At 36.7% G+C, this 18,407-nt stretch overlaps 1 protein-coding gene across 2 annotated transcripts; it reads left to right on the top strand.

Annotated features, from left to right (window-relative positions):
- The first annotated feature begins 807 nt into the window (after positions 1-807).
- On the top strand, positions 808-9,958 carry VIP (vasoactive intestinal peptide). 2 transcript variants are annotated; one of them, XM_032338687.1, is made up of 7 exons: positions 808-1,028; positions 2,289-2,403; positions 4,191-4,313; positions 5,123-5,227; positions 6,171-6,302; positions 7,380-7,465; positions 9,226-9,958. In XM_032338687.1, the coding sequence occupies exons 2-6, from the start codon at positions 2,297-2,299 to the stop codon at positions 7,420-7,422; spliced, it is 510 nt and encodes a 169-aa protein (XP_032194578.1). In that variant the 5' UTR covers positions 808-1,028; positions 2,289-2,296; the 3' UTR covers positions 7,423-7,465; positions 9,226-9,958. The 2 variants fall into 2 exon arrangements, with proteins under 2 accessions (XP_032194578.1, XP_032194577.1); XM_032338686.1 differs by having other exon boundaries at positions 810-1,028; positions 7,377-7,465.
- Positions 9,959-18,407: the final 8,449 nt, after the last annotated feature.

Raw genomic sequence — 18,407 nt, 5'->3', positions numbered from 1 at the left:
AGGTGTGTGTTCAGGGGTAGAGGGGAGAAAGAGAATAATTCTGTATAGTGCAAGAATCTATACAAAAGTTGAAAATTTCTTCCTTTACAAAGGAAGAAAAATTGAATCCCTTGATATATACAGTCTGGTAGTTTATTTTTTGGATCATTTGAGGTTGTAGATGTGAAAGTGCTCTGGGAATTATGATATTTTGTGCAAATGTGAAATAGCAGTACCATTGTGACTTTACACAAGTGTGTATAATATACTATCTTAGTGCATTTCTGAAACTTTTGTCTTGGGGATAGTTTCAACATAAAGGAAATGTAATAATAAAGAAATGGGAAATTATTTCTAGATGCTTTTAAAATTAGATCTCAAGAAAGACTAAATCAGGATTTACATGAATAGCATAAAACATTTTAAAAGGCTTTAGAATTGAAACTTTGTAATAAAGGAGATTTATATATTTTTTAGGCATAATGAAAATAAGTGTGTGTTTTTTTCTGTATCCTTTTCTGCCCATAAAACTCTTACTTTCTGAAGGAACACCCGTGGCCCTGGCTACAATAGTAATTATTCTCTAATTTCATTCCTACTAATTAAAGATTAAAACATTTCACATTAAGCTTTGTACATTTTTGTTGTTGTTGTTTATTTAAAGACAAGTAAATTTCCTCTTTATATCTTACATCTTGAAGTTACTCACTATAAATTTAAATAAATCAGACATAATGACATTTTAATAAAAACTCAAGCCTTATTCATCCTGTGGGAGTACTACTGTGACGTCTTTCAGAGAGCTTTGTGATTGCTCAGCCCTAAGTGTAAGCCCTATAAAATGATGGGCTTTGAAATGCTGGTCAGGGTAGAGTGAAAAGCAGTTGCTGGCAATAATAGCCAACCCATAGCCAGTACCAAGTTCTGGTTCAGCTCCGAGGGCAGAGAACTGGTGGTGCCTTTCTTGGCCTCATCAGACTTCAGCACCTAAGACAGCTCCAAAATTCTCCTTCTATACGGAAAGCTCCGGAGGAACACTACTTGGCAAGGTGAGTAAAAACTTTACTTTTCTTCTTTTTGTCTCCTCCTCCTACTTTGAAACTTTTCTCAGGGTATATTGAATATTTCTCTCTATTGAAAAGAATTTTACAGTGTTCTTCCTTTACAACAACAAAAAACAATTTTCTGAAGTCACCTGGTAAGTGTAGAAATGCTTAACTTCTTAAATATTTGTGGATTTTCTGAATTCTTTTGGTTGGAAGATGCTTTGCCCTGCTTGCTCAATACTTGACTCATTACTGTCTTTTAAAAAATGTATTAAAGTAGGCTGTGGGTTTTTGTTTTTATTTTGGGGGTTTTGTTTTTGCCTGATATATTCATTTCTAGCTGAAGTTTTAACCTTTTTTTTTTTTTTTTAAAGTGTTGTTCTTTCTATTTCATAGGTTAGTTATATGAACCAAGGAAGCATTCGTTTTCCTCTTTAGGTCTAAATGCTGTGATTTTTATACACAGCAAGAAAAACAAAGCTTAAATTCTAAGTTTCTATCTATGAACTATTTAGAAATGAAATCTGTAAGTGGATTAGATGTAAAAAAGCACAAACATTATTTTTAATATATTTTTCTTTTTGTGGTAAAAATTATTTCAATGGTAATATGCAGTTTAATAATTTTTGGTATTAATTTTCACTATTAAGTTAAGCTTGTTCAAACCTGGGCATAAGAAAATAAATTCCTAATAATCTCTATAGTTAAAAAGGGCAAAAGAAATGTATGTACAATTTTTATACTGATATGGGTATATATATATATATATATACACACATACACACATATACACACACACACACATACATATATAGACCCACATTATTAAATAGATGATACTCTCCAGTGTTATATTAATTAGACACTAGAAAGATAAACTGTTTCTTTAGTTAGAAAAGATACCAAGCATGCATGGTACAACTCTGTTACAAGAAGATTATTCCCACGGATACTTCCAGCACTATGAAAGTATGGCATTCCACATATACTTGGCCCCACTAAGTGCCTAGTGAGAGACAGGTAGCAGTTGAAAAGGACCCTAATTTTTATTCAAGCAGCTGTCACCAAAGAAACAAAACAAAACAAAACAACAAACTTCTTGATTTAAAAGTTAATTATATTGCAGTTTAACTCTTTCTATAAGATGAGAATTACTTTTTGCTAACCCTGCAAGAGCCTTCAGAAATTACTACTAGACACTCAGAATTACTTTGCTGGTGATATCCTTGGCTGGAAAGCTGATGTGATTCTCTCTCTTTCAAGGTACAAAGATGGAAACCAGAAGTAAGTCCCAGCTACTTTTGCTGCTAACACTTGCCAGCATGCTCTTCTCTCACACATTGGCATGGCCTCTCTTTGGAGCACCCTCTGTTCTGAGGTAATTATGCAGACAGTTGAACCTTCCTTTTTTATGTATATGGTAATTCTCTATATATTATTTTCGACAATTCAAATTTTTAAGTTCGTATTATTTATTTAAATTTTTGGTTGACGTGGTAAGCAAGGTTTTTGAACATCAGATCGACATGACTATTCTGTATCGTGGGGTCCACTCCCAGAGCATGAGTGACAGTGTCAATGACTAGTTGTAAGGATAGGTGGACACATTTCCAAACAGGGAGGAGGAAGGATTTGATTTTCTTTTCATTCAAAACCAGTTTTAGATAAGAAATAAGCTTTTATCCATTATCATCTCTGTTCAGTTCAGTTTCTGATAGAAAAAAATAGATGTTTAGTTGCCTACCTCATTATAGTTCATTTTCAAGATCAATCAGTAAATAATCTTAACTAAATAAGTAAATAATCTTAAATAATATTAAGGTTAGTGGCTAATTAGTGAAACATATATTCCATCATGCTGGACAGATCTACCTATCTAGCCACAATCAATTTGCCAATATCATAAATTGTGGAATAACTGATCTACTGGGATACCCTCCCCCAGTGAGTGAATTTTAATATACTTGGTTTCAACCCTAAATTCTTAGTTTCACTGTTCTATGTGTTGCATTTCATATCTCAAATTCAGAAATTATAACACAACTCTTTTTAAAAACTTTATCTGAAATAAAATAAATTTATCTTAAAGAAGTGAACAGTAAATGAAAACTATAGTAGTTTCATATTGTCTTTCCAGTTATGGGTAATACTGAATAATCTCTTAGTTCTTAGCATTTGTGAAATCTGCTTTAAGCCAGATCTTATGTTGCTTTATAACTACACAGAATGATCTGATCTGAATGGTTATATCACATAACACAACAATCACAAGAGTGTTGAAGTTTGCATTGATTGCTAGGCTTCATACAAAGAGGGTTGCTTGTTGCTTCTACCAACTACTACATCATCAAAAGATGCACAAGTACCCAGAAGCTGATCCACTCCTTGGAGGTTTACACTAATAGTCAAAATAGACAAAATAGACACACTCATAATTTTAATAGTGTGCTGGTGTTTAAAATGTGCAAGCACTCAAAAATATAGTCATATTCCATGTATAAGCATGACTATTCTTACTCAGTAAAGCATTGTACATCACTAAAATAGTATTAATACATAAATTAGAAATAAGAAGACCCTACAAAATTTATTGAACTTAAGTAACTACTCAGAAATGGAGAGATTCTTTGTACTTGATTAATACAGAGAAATATATCACACTAAGGTGAATCTTTAGATTAAATGTACAGACCCAGATAAAGAAAAGCAGTAAATATCTGCCTCTTGAGAAATGTTTGACAAATGATACTAAACACCAACAAATACATGAATTGTTCTCGGTTTTTATATTGAACATTTAAATTTGTTTGAAGTTTCTCTTTTGTACAAAATATTTCTACCTGTGAATAACTTTGCAAAGTGAAGATATTGTTAACAAAGTGTACTTTGCTGAATGCACTGAAAAGATTGATCTAAGTAACCCTTATGTTTGTTACATATACCTTGTAAAAGTTGCATGGCATCTATTTTATGGGATAATAAAAAATTTCCCTATTTATTTTCTAAGTAGAATATAGAAGCCAGTAAATCTAACTATGCTATCCATATATTGTGAACGGGTAATTCTTCTCAGAATATCATCTTATTTCCAATGGCTGTATAACCATAAACACTATCTTCTGAGAAAGGAATAGATTATACCTCTACTATATGTTTTCCTAACAGGTTGGATGACAGAATACCACTTGAAGAGGCAAATGAACCTGATCAAGTTTCATTAAAAGTAGACACAGACATCTTGCAAAATGCTTTGGCTGAGAATGACACACCCTATTATGATGTATCCAGGTGAGTATGTTTTCATTGACTTTTATTTTAGAAAATTTATTTTTGAAATAGAAACGACATAATTTGTGTTACTGTGAAACTACTCTTACAGTACAATACTACAGGTTCCCATGCTCCTTTGCTTCATTCAGACTAATTTATTGAAGCTCTAGCAGCTGTACCTGATTATCACGTAGAAAGGGTGTAACAAGCTAGGATCAAAAAGTCCTTCCCTTGCACAGAACCATTTGTTTAGAGCAACATAAAAGTATAGACAGAGCAGTTATATACTGGGACAAAGTATAAAAATTCCTGATTTGGATAGGAAAGTTGGCTGACCCTCCCTAAGGGCCTCTCTCCCTTAAGAGATTTTGTTTCCAAATATTTTGGCAGGAGAAAGAGCAAAAAGTATAATAAAGTTTTTGCTAACATTCAGGATAGTTTCTCCTTGTATGTATCTTTATTTGGCATAGAAGAAACAAAGCACCATAAGTAAATAAAGAGAAATCAATTTTAATATATTATTTTTCCATCAATATTTATTGGAGAATTAGTTTTAGAGTCTCTATCAGAAAGCATTACCTAATATTGAGATAGACTTCTAAATATTTAAATTCTTTTAATTCTTTAAAGTTTTGTGTGAGAAATACATCTCTCAGTATAAGTGACTAGAAAATGTTTTATTAAGTTGTCAAGAAACTTTCTTTTGGACTTACATTTTCACAAGAAGCTTTCAAATAGCTGATACATTTCTTTCTTGTTTAACGAGGCAAAATAATATTTTAGGAAACCATTTACAAAATAATGGCTGTCCCTCCTCCTTCTTTTAGGAATACCAGACATGCTGATGGAGTTTTCACCAGTGACTTTAGCAGACTCTTGGGTCAACTTTCTGCCAAAAAATATCTTGAGTCCCTTATTGGAAAGCGAGTTGGGTAAAGAGAATTTATGATTTTATCAAACACATTATGATTATTTAATCTACAAGTTATTTATTATTATTAATTTTTTTTTACTGTTAACAATTTCCTTATTTGGCTCAAACCTGAGAAGCCTTGATGATGTGCAGTTTAGTTGAAAAATAATTTAGATTCTTCAATAAAATATACCAGGCCCATGGACTAGGAAATCAACTTTTTAGTGATGGCCTACTGCTCACTGACATACTTATTCTTCTTAAGCAGCAATCATTTATAAATCGGTAATCAAATTTATCTAGACACAGTAAAAAAAAAAAAAGGCATAGTATAAACTGAAGCAAATTTTATTTTATTTTTTAAAAGATTTTATTTATTTATTTGACACAGAGAGAGAGAGAGCACAAGCAGGCAGAGGGGCAGGCAGAGGCATAGAGAGAAGCAGACTCCCTGCTGAGCAAGGAGCCCGATGCGGGACTCCGTCCTGGGATCACGACCTGAGCCGAAGGCAGTCGCCTAACCGACTGAGCCTCCCGGGGTCCCTGAAGCAAATTTTAATATTTATTACAGTATTTGTTTTTAAATTCCTGATCCAACCAAGCATTAGACGTTCTTTCTTTAAATGACCAATGGCTGAATATTTAGATGGCACTATTCAGCATGGCAAAGCTTGTAAAGAATGTATTGTTAGAGAAAATTTCCTCCCAGTGGGGCAGAACACAAGTTCAAGTATTCCCCCATTTTTCTTTGATAAATTAGTTTCTCAGTTAGTACAGAATGTGAATTCAGACTCAGCAAGTGCCAGAATGTGCTGGTTTATTCCTTGCTCTCCTGTACTTGGGTTTAGATATATCTTTTAGTCTTTTTGTAAGAGAAAAGGACTGGGCACTGGAATTCTGACTCCAAGACAATTGAAACATTGGCATGTTTATTTTGGTTTCCTTTCACTTACATTCGTTAGCAATAGCCTCTCAGAAGACCGGGGACCGATCAAACGGCACTCTGATGCCGTCTTCACCGACAACTATACCCGCCTCCGAAAGCAGATGGCTGTGAAGAAATACTTGAACTCAATTCTGAATGGGAAGAGGAGGTAAAGGGACAGAGAACTTGCTAAAATGAGAAATTATGCATGAGTTTGGAAATAGAAGCTCCATATGAAGACATTTATCTCTCTATCTCACGATCTATAGTCTGTGAAGCAGTAATGTTCAACCTTGGCTTACATTAGACTACCCTGGAGAATATTTTAAAATCCTGATGTGTGCCTTACCCAAAACCAACTGCTAGAAAATTAGTACCTAGGTATTGGTATTTTTTTAGGAGCTTCCCCACTAGATTGTACTGTGCATCCAGAGTGGAAAATGAGATTGTAGAGACATCTACTCTGAATCTGGGAACAGGTTTTATCAGAAGTGCTAATTTTTTTTTAAGGTTTTAATTTGAGAGAGAGAGAGAGAGAGTGTGTGTGTATGTGTGCACGTGCATGCAGAGAGAGGGGCAGAGGGAGAGGAAAAGAGTCTCAAGCAGACTCCGTGCTGAGCCCAGAGCCTGTCATGGGGCTCCATCTCACCACTCAGAGATCAGGACGTGAGCAGAAACTGACTGAGCCAGCCAGGTACCCTCAGAAGTGCTAGTTTATTAAACATGTTAAGTACCGTCAATTAGCAACTTGATACCATATGGAACTCCCTTCGTATGCATACACAATAACTTTATTTTACCAAATTAAGCCATAAGTTCTTTTGTATTCCAAGGTTCTGTAAGACCCATGTTTCTCTATGGTGAATAAGTGTTGGATTACAATAAGTAGGAAGTATGTACTTACACAATAAGTATATAATTACTTATTATAATTAGTAGGAAGTGGGATGCTCTTTTTATCCCAATTATTTTTGTTTAGATGGTATTAAGAACAAACTTGTTTAGGCAAGATCAGACAAGATGAATGACTTTGCCCACCAGATTATAATTCTGTAAATAAAATTTTAGACACTTTATGATTGAGGATAATCTTAGGTAATAATTAACCTCAAAGACAATTGGTTAGTCCTCAGGACACTTTATAGAGCAACAGAGAGCAGCGAAAGTCACACATCATCAGTTCCCTGGAAGCTTTCTCATCGAAGAACCTTCACATGCACACTTTTCTTTTTCTGGTCTGCAGCAGTGAGGGAGAATCACCTGACTTTCCTGAAGAGCTAGAAAAATAATGGAAAAGCTCTTTGAAGCAAAGCTGCTGACAACTAACCAGTGGTGAGTATATCTATGCATTCTTATTCTTATTTTATTCTTAGAGCAGACATCTAATTATTTCAATAGGTGAGAGTCACTTGATAAAAAACAGCTTAGGGGTCTTACAATGAGGCCTCATGGAAAAAGACACTTCTCTATGGCACTTCTATCTTCTATCTTTCAGTAAACAGCTGAAAATGATTCATGCAGTGCTCTAATAGCAAAAAAAAGAGAAAGCTCACAATAGGCCAACAGTTTGCCACCTGAATAGTACTCCTAGTTTACTCAGACTTATTTCTAACCTTCTGTTGAGATATAAAACAGAGGGATCTGACTCACGATAATGGGAAAAACTGGATTTTTCTTGAGACTTGAGCCATGCTGCTTTTAATAATTTAAAGTTTAGCCCCATGAATGACTGTTAGCACTTCATTTAATTTAAGTACAGGGAAATGTTGACCAAACTGCAATATGGTTCGTTATTATAAAAACACCAAGGCACTCTGGGTTTATTTGTATTCCTTGAACCATAGCAAGCTTCATGCAGCAAAGTTAAATGTAGCTTCTTGTACCTACAAAGTGAGTGTAGGTGCTATGATCCAATAGTCTTTATATTTCAAATACTTTTTGAATAGAGAAAGCACAAGTAGGCTTTTTTCTTTTTTAAGTGATAAGCTTGTTTTCCCAGTTGTTTATGTATATATGGATACAAGACATAATTCTTTCCTGGGTTACAATAATGTTTACATTAGCTCATAAAATATATTTATTTATATAATACATTATATATTTATATATTATATATACACATTTATATAATATACATTATATAAATAAATATATTTATAATATTTGGCCAGTGCCTAATGAAATTTTATGTCATCATTGTATTAGAGGTTGGTTAATTTTTTCTGTAAAGGGCTACTGAGTAAATATTTTTGGCTTTGTGAGTTATATGGTTTCTGTTATAACTACTCAAACTCGGTCTTGTAGCAGGAAAGCAGCCACAGATAATATGTAAAATGAATGGGAGTCACTATTTTATTTGTGAAACCTCAAGTTAGGCTGGACTACATATAACCTCTGACTAAGTCAAGGAGACTAAACTAGACCCACACGCAGAACGAAAACAATCCATGGTCTTTATGAAATTCGTGGCGCAGAAAGCTCAGGTTTTTGTGAGAGTCATCAAGCATGAGCAGTGTCTGAGAAGACACCTGCCTGATTTGTTGCTTTTGTCCACTGAAAGACATGTTCAAGGTCCTGCACTGGCCCCCTCCTTACCAGGTACAGATATTTCAGAGAAACAAGTCCCTTTGCTCAAAGAAGAAAAGTCATACATCTTCCTGAAAACGTTTACAAGAAGAAGCTTGTTTCATTTAATTAAGAAATACAAGAGGAACCAAAATATAAAGGAGGATTAATTGTTCTGTCTTTTGTAAGCTGTAAGATCATTTACGAGATTCCATCCTCCCTTCTTTTCTTTTCCGAATGGGTAATTTTGGGCAGATTCTTTTAATGGGAAATCCTGTGTGTCAACCACGGGTGAAAATTACAAGTGGGTAATTATAATGACAAATTAAAGCACCTCTTCATATGTCAGTTTCTTTCTGACAATGAGTCCTTTGGAAGATACTTTTCTGATATCCCAGAACATGACAGGCTGTTCGCAAAGGGTAAAGGGAAGTAGATGTGATAAAATGAGTGGATGAGTGAATGAAACTAAGATGCTGTAAATAAAAATATTTTCATGCTTAAAACACCGTTTTTTTCTTTTTCAGAATTCGTGAAGGAAAATGATCGGCGGAGTAATTATATTTTGAGTTCTACATGTGTAATTCAAGAAAACAACTTCAATATCAAAACCAAATAAAATATATTGTGTTGTGAATGTTGTGATTTACTTTATCCTAATGTAATAACTGTGATGTTTACATTGCAAGTATTATTTGAGCGTTCTAAAACTTGTCTTTAACTCAAAAAAATCCTGTAATTTCATATGCTGTGTATCCTTTCTGACAAAAATATATTTAGTGATAAGTAAATACTAGGTTAATTCCAATTATGTGAGGCTTTTGGGGAAAGTAGTAATAGAACACAAATGATGTGTTTATTTATAGAGCATACTTAACTATTCAGAAGTGTGGAGCACATAATCAGTGAGTCTAAATTTGAATGTTAAGCAGCTAGAATGCTGTGTTCAGTAAACTGCAAAATGTCTAAGAGAAAACCAAAAACAAAGATAGAAAGACATTCTTTGAAACAGATTTTCAGGAAGTGGTATGTATTTTCACATTTTTAGGCATCATTTATTTTGAATAAGATTTAGTCTCTCCCATTCAGATCTCTTATTTGCCGAAGGCTCTCTTCTGTTGTGGTGTATCAGTGAAAGATAATGGCCTCTGTTTCTGACATCCGACCTTTCCTTTCGGCTTGTGTGAAGTATGTGTAAAATGTAAACTGAATGGAAACTTTGTTTTTCTGTAATAAATTTTTTTTCCATAATTACTCAAATAATGCTTTGGTCATCGGCTTCCTTCAGTGAAAGTATATTTGGAGACATGACTATTTTTCCAAAAGGACTGTAGGAAATTAAATAGAGAAAATAAAGAACTTTGATTATCATTCCAGACACTTTCTATTGTTTTGATTCTGTTAAGTGATACAGCAGTAACTCCTTTTAGCTCCCAAGGCAGACATTAGACGGTCTTTGTGATGTTTGAGGTAGGACTATATTTGATTCTGTGTAAGTTCTAAAATCACAATGACTCAAATATGAGAGAAATTTCTTTCTCACATAATGGTAGAAAGGAAATATCATGGGTTAGTTTGAAGGTATTGTTCCATGAAGCCTTCAGGAAACTAAACCTCTTCTCATGATCCAAAATTGTAGCTGGAGTTCCAGGCATCATGTATGCATCCTAGGCAGTAGGATGGAAGAAAGAGCATAGAAAAAACCAGGGACAAAGAGTGCATGTAGGGACGCCTGGGTGGCTCAGTTGGTTAAGCAGCTCAGGTCATGATCCCAGCGTTCTGGGATCGAGTCCCACATCGGGCTCCTTGCTTGACAGGGAGCCTGTTTCTCCCTCTGCCTCTGCTGCCACTCTGCCTGCCTGTACTCTCTCTCTCTCTCTCTCTCTCTTAAAAAAAAAAAAAAAAGAGTGCATGTAGGTTCTCTTTTAACTGATATTTTATGCTAATGATCTCTTTGACTAGAACATAGATTTATGATCAGAGTCATTTGGAAAACAGGCCAGAAAATGTTTTTGTTTTTGTTTTTTTCTGGATAATCATGTGCCCTACTAAAAACTGGGGTTCTGGTAATATAAAACAAGGAAAGAAGAGACTTCTGCAGGATTTTTTTTTTTTTTTAAATCTTGGGCTATGGATCTTAAATGCTTACCAAAAGCCCTAGAGAAATGATGAAGAAAGTGACAGTCAATAGACCATTTGTGAGGAATAAACCATTAATGAGGAATCATTCTCATCATAAGACAAATTTTGTTCAGGTTCATTTGCTATAATTAGAACAAATGCCTATATAAGGGAAGTCTAGTCTAGAAACACCAGTAAATGCAAAGCAGTTGAAAGAATTTTAAGTGAATTGGACTAACTATATCTTTTGCTCATTTCTGATTCCACTAATCATTAAATATTTGTTGAGTGAACTTTCTGTGCAAAGCATTTACAGTGAAAACCAGAAAATTCTAGTTGTTATTTGCACATAAGAAGCTTGTGAAGATCCAATGGGGACATAATTGTAATGTAATTCAAGTATGTATCTAAAGAGTTTTAATTTCTTATTAATGTGAGTCTTTTTAATTTAGTCACTATTCCTTCACGAAATATTGATCAAGTGAATCTGATGTGTAATTTAGATATCTGAGAGATGAGTGTTCTGGGCCTAGAAAACAGCAGGTGCAAGTGAGGGGAAAATCCTGGCATATCTGGACAGTAAAAAAGCCAGTGTGGCCCGAGCAGTGTGAGCTGGACTGGGCAGAATAGGACATGAGATCATGAAGATTTCCAAGGACCTTGTGGGGCCCCGCAGGCTACAATAAAGACTTAGCAACCAGAGGAGGAGATGTGGCAGTGTTTCAGACAGTGGTGTGATACTATCTGAACTGTACTTTAACAGAATCATTCTGGCTCCTGTGTTGGGAATATGGTGACGGGGTGTTGAGGGTGGAAGCAGGAAGAGGAATGGAAGAGGCTGTTGCTAGAAATCAGGCAAATGATGATGGTGGTGACGGAGGTCCACACAGTGCAGGTGGTGAAAAGTGGAGTCTGCATCTGTCTCAAAAGTAGTGTCAGATTTTTTGTTGATGGCTTGAAGATATGGAAAAGAAAAGTCCAGAATGATTCCAAAGTACATTGCCTGAGCAACTTGAAGAATAAGAGCTATGAACTAGGATGAAAAAGACCAGGGGGAGTTGGGGAAGGAGCTTCCAGGGGAGGATGGGTTTAGCCTTGGACATGTTATGTACCTGAGGGGCTCTGAGGACATGGGGTTGAAGGCCAAAGGTTGGAAGACTTCAGTATAGCAATGAGATTTAAAGACACAAATTGTGAGATCGCAAGGGACTAAATGTAGTTAAAAAGAATCTCAACACATAATCCCTGGGTGTGTTAATTAACTTGGGCTGCCATAACAAGGTACCACAGACTGGGAAATAACAAAGAAAAATTTATTGTCTCACAGTTCTGGGGGTAAAGGTGTTGTGCAAGGTGTCGGTGAGGTTAGTGAGGTTGGTTCTTCCTGGGCACTGAGAAAGAGAATCTGATCCATGCCTTCCCTGACTTCTGATGGTCTGTTGGTAGTCTTTGGTTTATAGACCATCACCTAGATCTCTGCCTTGATCTTCACTCTTGTCCCTCTGTGTGTCTTCGTATTTCCCTTTTTTTTTTTTTTCTTTTTTTATAAGGACCTGGGTCATATTGGATTATGTCCATGTTATTGATTTCATTTTAACCTGGTTACCTCTTATCAAAACCTTATCTCCAAATAAGGTCACATTCTGAAGTACTGTGGGTTAGGACTTCAACATATGAATTTGTGGGGGTGTGAGAATACAATCCAACTATAACTGAAGCACTCCAACATATTTGGGTTGGAATATTGAGAAACAAGTGGGGTAAAAAGAACTGAAAGGAGAAGCTAGGAAAATAGGAGAAAAATTAGAAAACTGTGTAGTTCTGGAAAATAAAAAAAAAGTCTTTTAAAGGAAGAAGTCATCAATTACCAGATTTATATATGTGCCACTATATAAAATAAGATCCATTTGTTGATTTCTTAAGCAAGTATTTGTGTCCCACACAGTTCTAATTTCTGATAATATAATAGTGAACAAAACAGACACAATTCCTGCCCACAGAGAGCTTACATTCTATTGAGGGAAACAGACAATAAACAACATAGTTAAGTAAAATACATATTAAGGTAGAAAGTGGTAAGTGCTAAGGGGAAAACAATAATTCAGGGAAAGAAGATATGAAATGTTGAAAAAGAAGGTTGAAATTTTAGATAAAGTTTCTATAGAAGGTCTCACAAAAGGGTGAATTTGAGAAAAGCCCTGAAAAGAATGACAAAATTAGCTGAGTGTCTCTATGGGAAGAACATTTCAGACAAAGGGAATTCCAGATGCAAAGCCCTTAGGTGGGGACTTACCTAACATTTTAGGCAGAGAGGAGGCCTATTTGGCTTTAAGTGGTGAAAATGACTAAGATACAATGTAAGAGAGAAGTTATGAGGAACCAAGCCACATAGCACATCCCAAGTCATAGCAAAACTCTGGCTTTATTTTGAATCAGATGAGAAACTATTAACAGAATTGGTTGCCATCAGTAGCCTTCATATTGTAATATTGGTGGGATAATGTGGATAGAAGATGGGTTGGAATGGGTCCAAGAGAATGGGTAGGGGGGTGTATATACTGTGAATACTGATGACTCTTTGAGGTGTCTTCCTGCATAGGAGAGCAAAGAAGAGGGGATGGATTTGGTGGAAAAAGAGAGATTGAGTAGTTTATTTTTATGTGGGAGAATATTAAAAGCATGTTTGCACTCTGAAGGAAAGATTGAAGAACAGGAGATCTGGTGATGCTGTAGATAAAGGAAGATCTTAAGATGAAAAGCAAGTGAATGACACACCAGGGGCAGGCTTGACATTTGAGGGGCACAATACTCTGCAACAGGCAGAGTGTTTGGGCCAAAGGTGGATGCAAGGGGGAATGAGGTGGTGGTGAAGTTATGGGTTCCAAAGCCAGGTTCAGCTGCTCGCCGCTTGACGATCAATACTGGAGAGACAAGTAGGAAAGCAATGTTTGCTTTATTCAAGAACTGACAACCTGGGAAGATGGCAGTCTAATGTTCCAAAGACCATCTTCCCTGTCCAGGTGAAGGTGAAAGGTTTTAAAGGTGGGGGGCGGGCAGGAAAAGGGAGAGGGGCTCTGTGTAGGAGAAGCTGGTGCCCAGACGGATACTCAGATATTGACATGACCCTGGACAGACTTGCTGGCATCATCTTCAGCTATTCTCAAATGTGGTCAGGTCTTATCTTCTGGGAAGTTTAGTCCTTCACTCCTTAAGGCCAGTGGTCTACACATCTCAAGGAACCTAAGTTAGTTCTGGTATGGGCCAAGGGATTAGGTTAGTAAGCAGGAAGTGCATAAGCTTGAATCAAGTTGAACTCTTGAGACCCGGTTGGGGTGTTCTTACAACAGAAGCTCATGAAATGCATCTTGAGGACACCTTTACTCCAGGAAATAGCTTAAAGATAGGTAAGGAGATGGTGGAGATGTGAGAATAGTTAAAAGACAATGAAATGGTTTAGTAGATGAGTGGGAAAGTAAATGAACGAGGAAAAATTCTTTTCTGATCTGAACAATCCAGTGATGAATGAAATGATTTAGAAACATGAATCAATTTAAGTAGTCTGAGATTTCTTTTTTATTATTATTTTGAAAGTCTAATGAAAGCTAAGCAGCTTTTCCAGAAGTATGCACGCAATAATTTTTGTGCTTTTAGAACAGTTCCTAAATCTTTTTTGGACCTAGAATTTTAGGGGATTCATTGATTGGTCTTTAAGAATCAGTAGGCTGCTAGTCGTTCTGTTTGGAGTTATGTGGAAGAGACCCTGCAAATAGGGAAAATGGTATGAAGACTGTTAAAGTCATCCAAAGGTGAGACAACAAGAGGTTGGAGCATACTAGTGGTCATGAGAAAGGAAAGGACTGATAGTAAGAGCTAACATTTATTATTATATAGCACACACTTCCCTAGGGTCTTTATGCTGTAATATCATGTCAAATATATGAGGTATGTATTATTTATTCTTCAAGCCAGATGAGGAAGCAGAAGTACAAAATAGACCACAAAAACATGACCCTGGAAACCCACATAGAAAAGCTCCATACAGTCCTCTAGTGAGCCTTAGTGAAGGACCCGGAAGGACTAAATGACTTTCCCCAGGTAACATAATTATTTAGTGGCAGAGTAGGGAATAGGGCTCAGAAGCTTTCTTCCCCTCACTCTCTTTCATGCCCAGTACTGAAATTGTCAAAATTCAGTGCATTCCACACAGATTCCTTTGACGTCTACCCCCGTCTCCGTCCCATCTCTGCAGAGCCTGCCTTGCCCTCCTGGTGTCCCAGAAGCCAGCCTGATAAGCAGCCAGAGTACTCACCTCAGTGGTCAGGCTTTTCTAAACATAGTGCTCCGCTTCTCTTTCCACGCCCAGGGAGCCTCAGAGACCCACGCCCACTCTGTGCTTTAGCCATGACACGGGACGGCAGCCTTTCCCATCCTCACACCCTCCATGGGACGCAGGGAGCCGTGTGTCCCGGGTGTGCCACTCTGCGAACTCCCCTGTGTCCTCTACTTGCCTGAGCTCTTCGATTTCAGAAGCCTTAGCCTGGAAACCCAGCCTCAGCTAGCTCGTGCCCCACTCTTTGCAAAACCTTCCCCCAGTTCCCCTGGGGCTTTCCTTACCTTGTGTGGAACACGAGGGTGACTTGGGAGTGCCTCAAAGGGGCCTTGTCTATGAACAGGGCTTTTGCCCCTCTTTTTCCTCCCACATTCCAGCTTTGTCCTTGGAACTCCGTCTCTGTCTGCCATTGGGCAAAAGTTGCAAAGGTTCACAAAGCTTTTATTTGTGAGTGCGGGTGCAATTCTGAGCAGCCTGCACTATTTCCCACCTGGGATATTCTCACTTCCATTTGTTCTCTCCCTCCGCCCTGCTCTCTCTCTGCGCCCTGCATGTTCTTGTCGTGGCAGACTAGTGCTCTCCTGTGAGTTACTGGAAAAGAAATCTCCAAGAGGTTTAGGTTTTGATATATTTCAAACAATAGAAAATCCCTACCCTTTAACCCATCAGCCGATTGTGCCCGAAACCGTACAAACAGCTTTTTTAGGAACACTTTCTAAAATGATAATCTCTAAAGAAGTTGCCTCTTGATTTACATATGATGTGAATTTAAAAGGACTCGTTTTGGGATGCCTGGGTCTCTCAGTCGCTTAAAGTTAAGCCAGTTAAGCTGGTTAAACCGCTGCCTTAGGCTCAGGCCAGGATCCCAGCATCCTGGCATCTAGTCCTTGCTCTGCAGGGAGCCTGCTTCTCCCTCTGCCTCTGCCTGCCTCTCTGCCTGCCTGTGCTCGCTCTCTGACAAATACATAAATAAAATCTTAAAAAAAAAATAAAAGGACTTGTTTTAATATATTATACAACATTCATCTTAGTGCTTCGGTCATTGGTTGAGGTCCTTTCTGCAGCTTTAATGCTGTGTCTGACTTGGAAAATGACGAGTTTTCATTTTTATCCTGGATTACATTTATAAATTAATATGTAGTACACAATTAGCAATACATTATCCCCTTGCAATTTGAATTACATTTTAAGGTGCCTGCAATATAAGGGCTAATTAGCAAAAAGCTTATTTTGGGGGACACCTGGGTGGCTCAGTTGGTTGTGTCTGCCTTCGGCTCAGGTCACCATACCAGCGTCCTGGAATCAAGCCCCACACAGGACTCCTTGCTCAGCAGAGAGTCTGCTGCTCCCCCATCCCTGCTTGTCCTTGCTTGATCTCTCTTAAAACAAAAACAAAAAACCTTAGTTTTGGTTTATTTTGTAAGAGGGTAAGTATTTGAAATATTAACTGCTGTGTTGGTATTTTATATATCATAAATTGAGTTTGCCCCCTCATCAGGGTAGGCAGAAAAATGGCCCCTGAAGATGTCCATCCCTTCATCTCTGAAATTTATGAATATGTTACCTTACATGGCAAAAGAGACTTTACAAATAAGATTAATGTAAAGATCTTAAAATAGGAAGGTTATCCTGGAGTATTCAAGCATCCCAGTGTAAACACAAGTCTCCAAAAGAGTGAAGTAGTAGTCAGTAGAGTCAGAGAAGATGTGACAATAAAATAGAGATTAGGGACATGGCAGTGCTTGGAGTAGATCAGGGATCAGAGAATGCAGGAGGTTAGAAGCTGGAAAAGGCAAGGAAAAAATTCTCTCCTTAGAGTTTCAGAAGGAATACAGCCCTGCCAGTATCTTGATATTAGCCTCATAAAACGAATTTTTGGATTTTTGATTTCCAGAATTATGCAATAATAAATCTGTGTTGTTTTAAGCCAGGAGGCTTGTGGTAACTTGCTATAGCAGCAATAGGTTACTAATACAATTGTCCTTCAATCACAATAGAACGTGAGTCTGGCATCCATTGTTTTAGGGTAAGTTGATATAATCACTGAAATTAAAATTTTCTTTGAATTTTATGGTATAATCCCAGGGAAAAAGCAAGTTCAAAACCTGAATTTGTTAGGTAAACCTGAATTGACTGAGATGATAATAAATTGAGATTTATAAAAAATAATAAATGCAATGAATGTTTGAGATACAAATTAATTTGTTATAAAACAGTCATATTCTTATATACCTGAGTTCAAAATTTGACTAAGATTAATGTCTTCTAAAATTACATTTATAGACTTGAAAAGAATACTTGTTTCTTCCTTTGCCTTTGTTCTATACACACAAATCTACCAAAAAAATAACAATATTTCAAGGGTTTTTCATACCCCAAATGGTAGACTAGCCTGTGAATATGTTTCTCCTTATTCCTCAAATACCATTCACCTACTGGGAAGTGTAAAGAAATATTATTTCATATAACAAAGGTAATTAAAAGGGAACTATGCGTGGTCAAGGAATAGCAATATATTTTGGGAGGAAGATGGGCAGTGTATTTAAGGGTAGATCCGTGGAACAACTATGGGAGCCTTGACACTGATCTCACGTGACCAGTCTGCAGCTGATGATTTATCCCACAGACAAGCTCAGATGTCCTTGTCATTAGACAAGTACAAAGAATATTGTTTTCATGTTGAAATCCCTCCCTGGAGTTTATTAGAAAACTTGTATTCTTGTTTGAAGGAATTCACTTGTATCTGGGGACCCTCATAACAAAGTACCATAGATTAAGTGGTTTAAACAACAGAAATAAAATGCCACAGAGTTCTGAAGGCTAGAAGTCTAAGATCGAGGCATCATCAGGGTGTTTCCTTTTGAAGCTTCTTTCCTTGACTTGTACTTGGCCATTTTCTCCATTTCCTCACATGGTCTTTCTTCTGTGTCCAACTTTCCTCTTCTTATAATGACACATATGGGATTAGGGTATATGGGATTAGGATATATGGGATTAGGACCCTCCCTGATGATCTGATTTTTAACTTATTTGCCACTTTAAAGACCCTATCTCCAAATGTGGTCACATCCTGTAGTACCAGGGAGTTAGGAATGGACATAATTCAGCCCATGATACCACAGATCTCAAGTCAAAAGCAAGAACAGGAAATGCTGATACATGGAGTTCACTTCTTATGTGTCTTGTTACCAAATTTTTATATCAGGAATAAAAATGTTTTACATGTTACTGAAATATATAATTTTGTCATAATGTATC

Source organism: Mustela erminea, chromosome 4 (genome assembly GCF_009829155.1).
Source record: "Mustela erminea isolate mMusErm1 chromosome 4, mMusErm1.Pri, whole genome shotgun sequence".
NCBI classification, from domain to species: Eukaryota; Metazoa; Chordata; class Mammalia; order Carnivora; family Mustelidae; genus Mustela; species Mustela erminea.
This window is presented reverse-complemented; position numbering and strand designations above follow the sequence as displayed.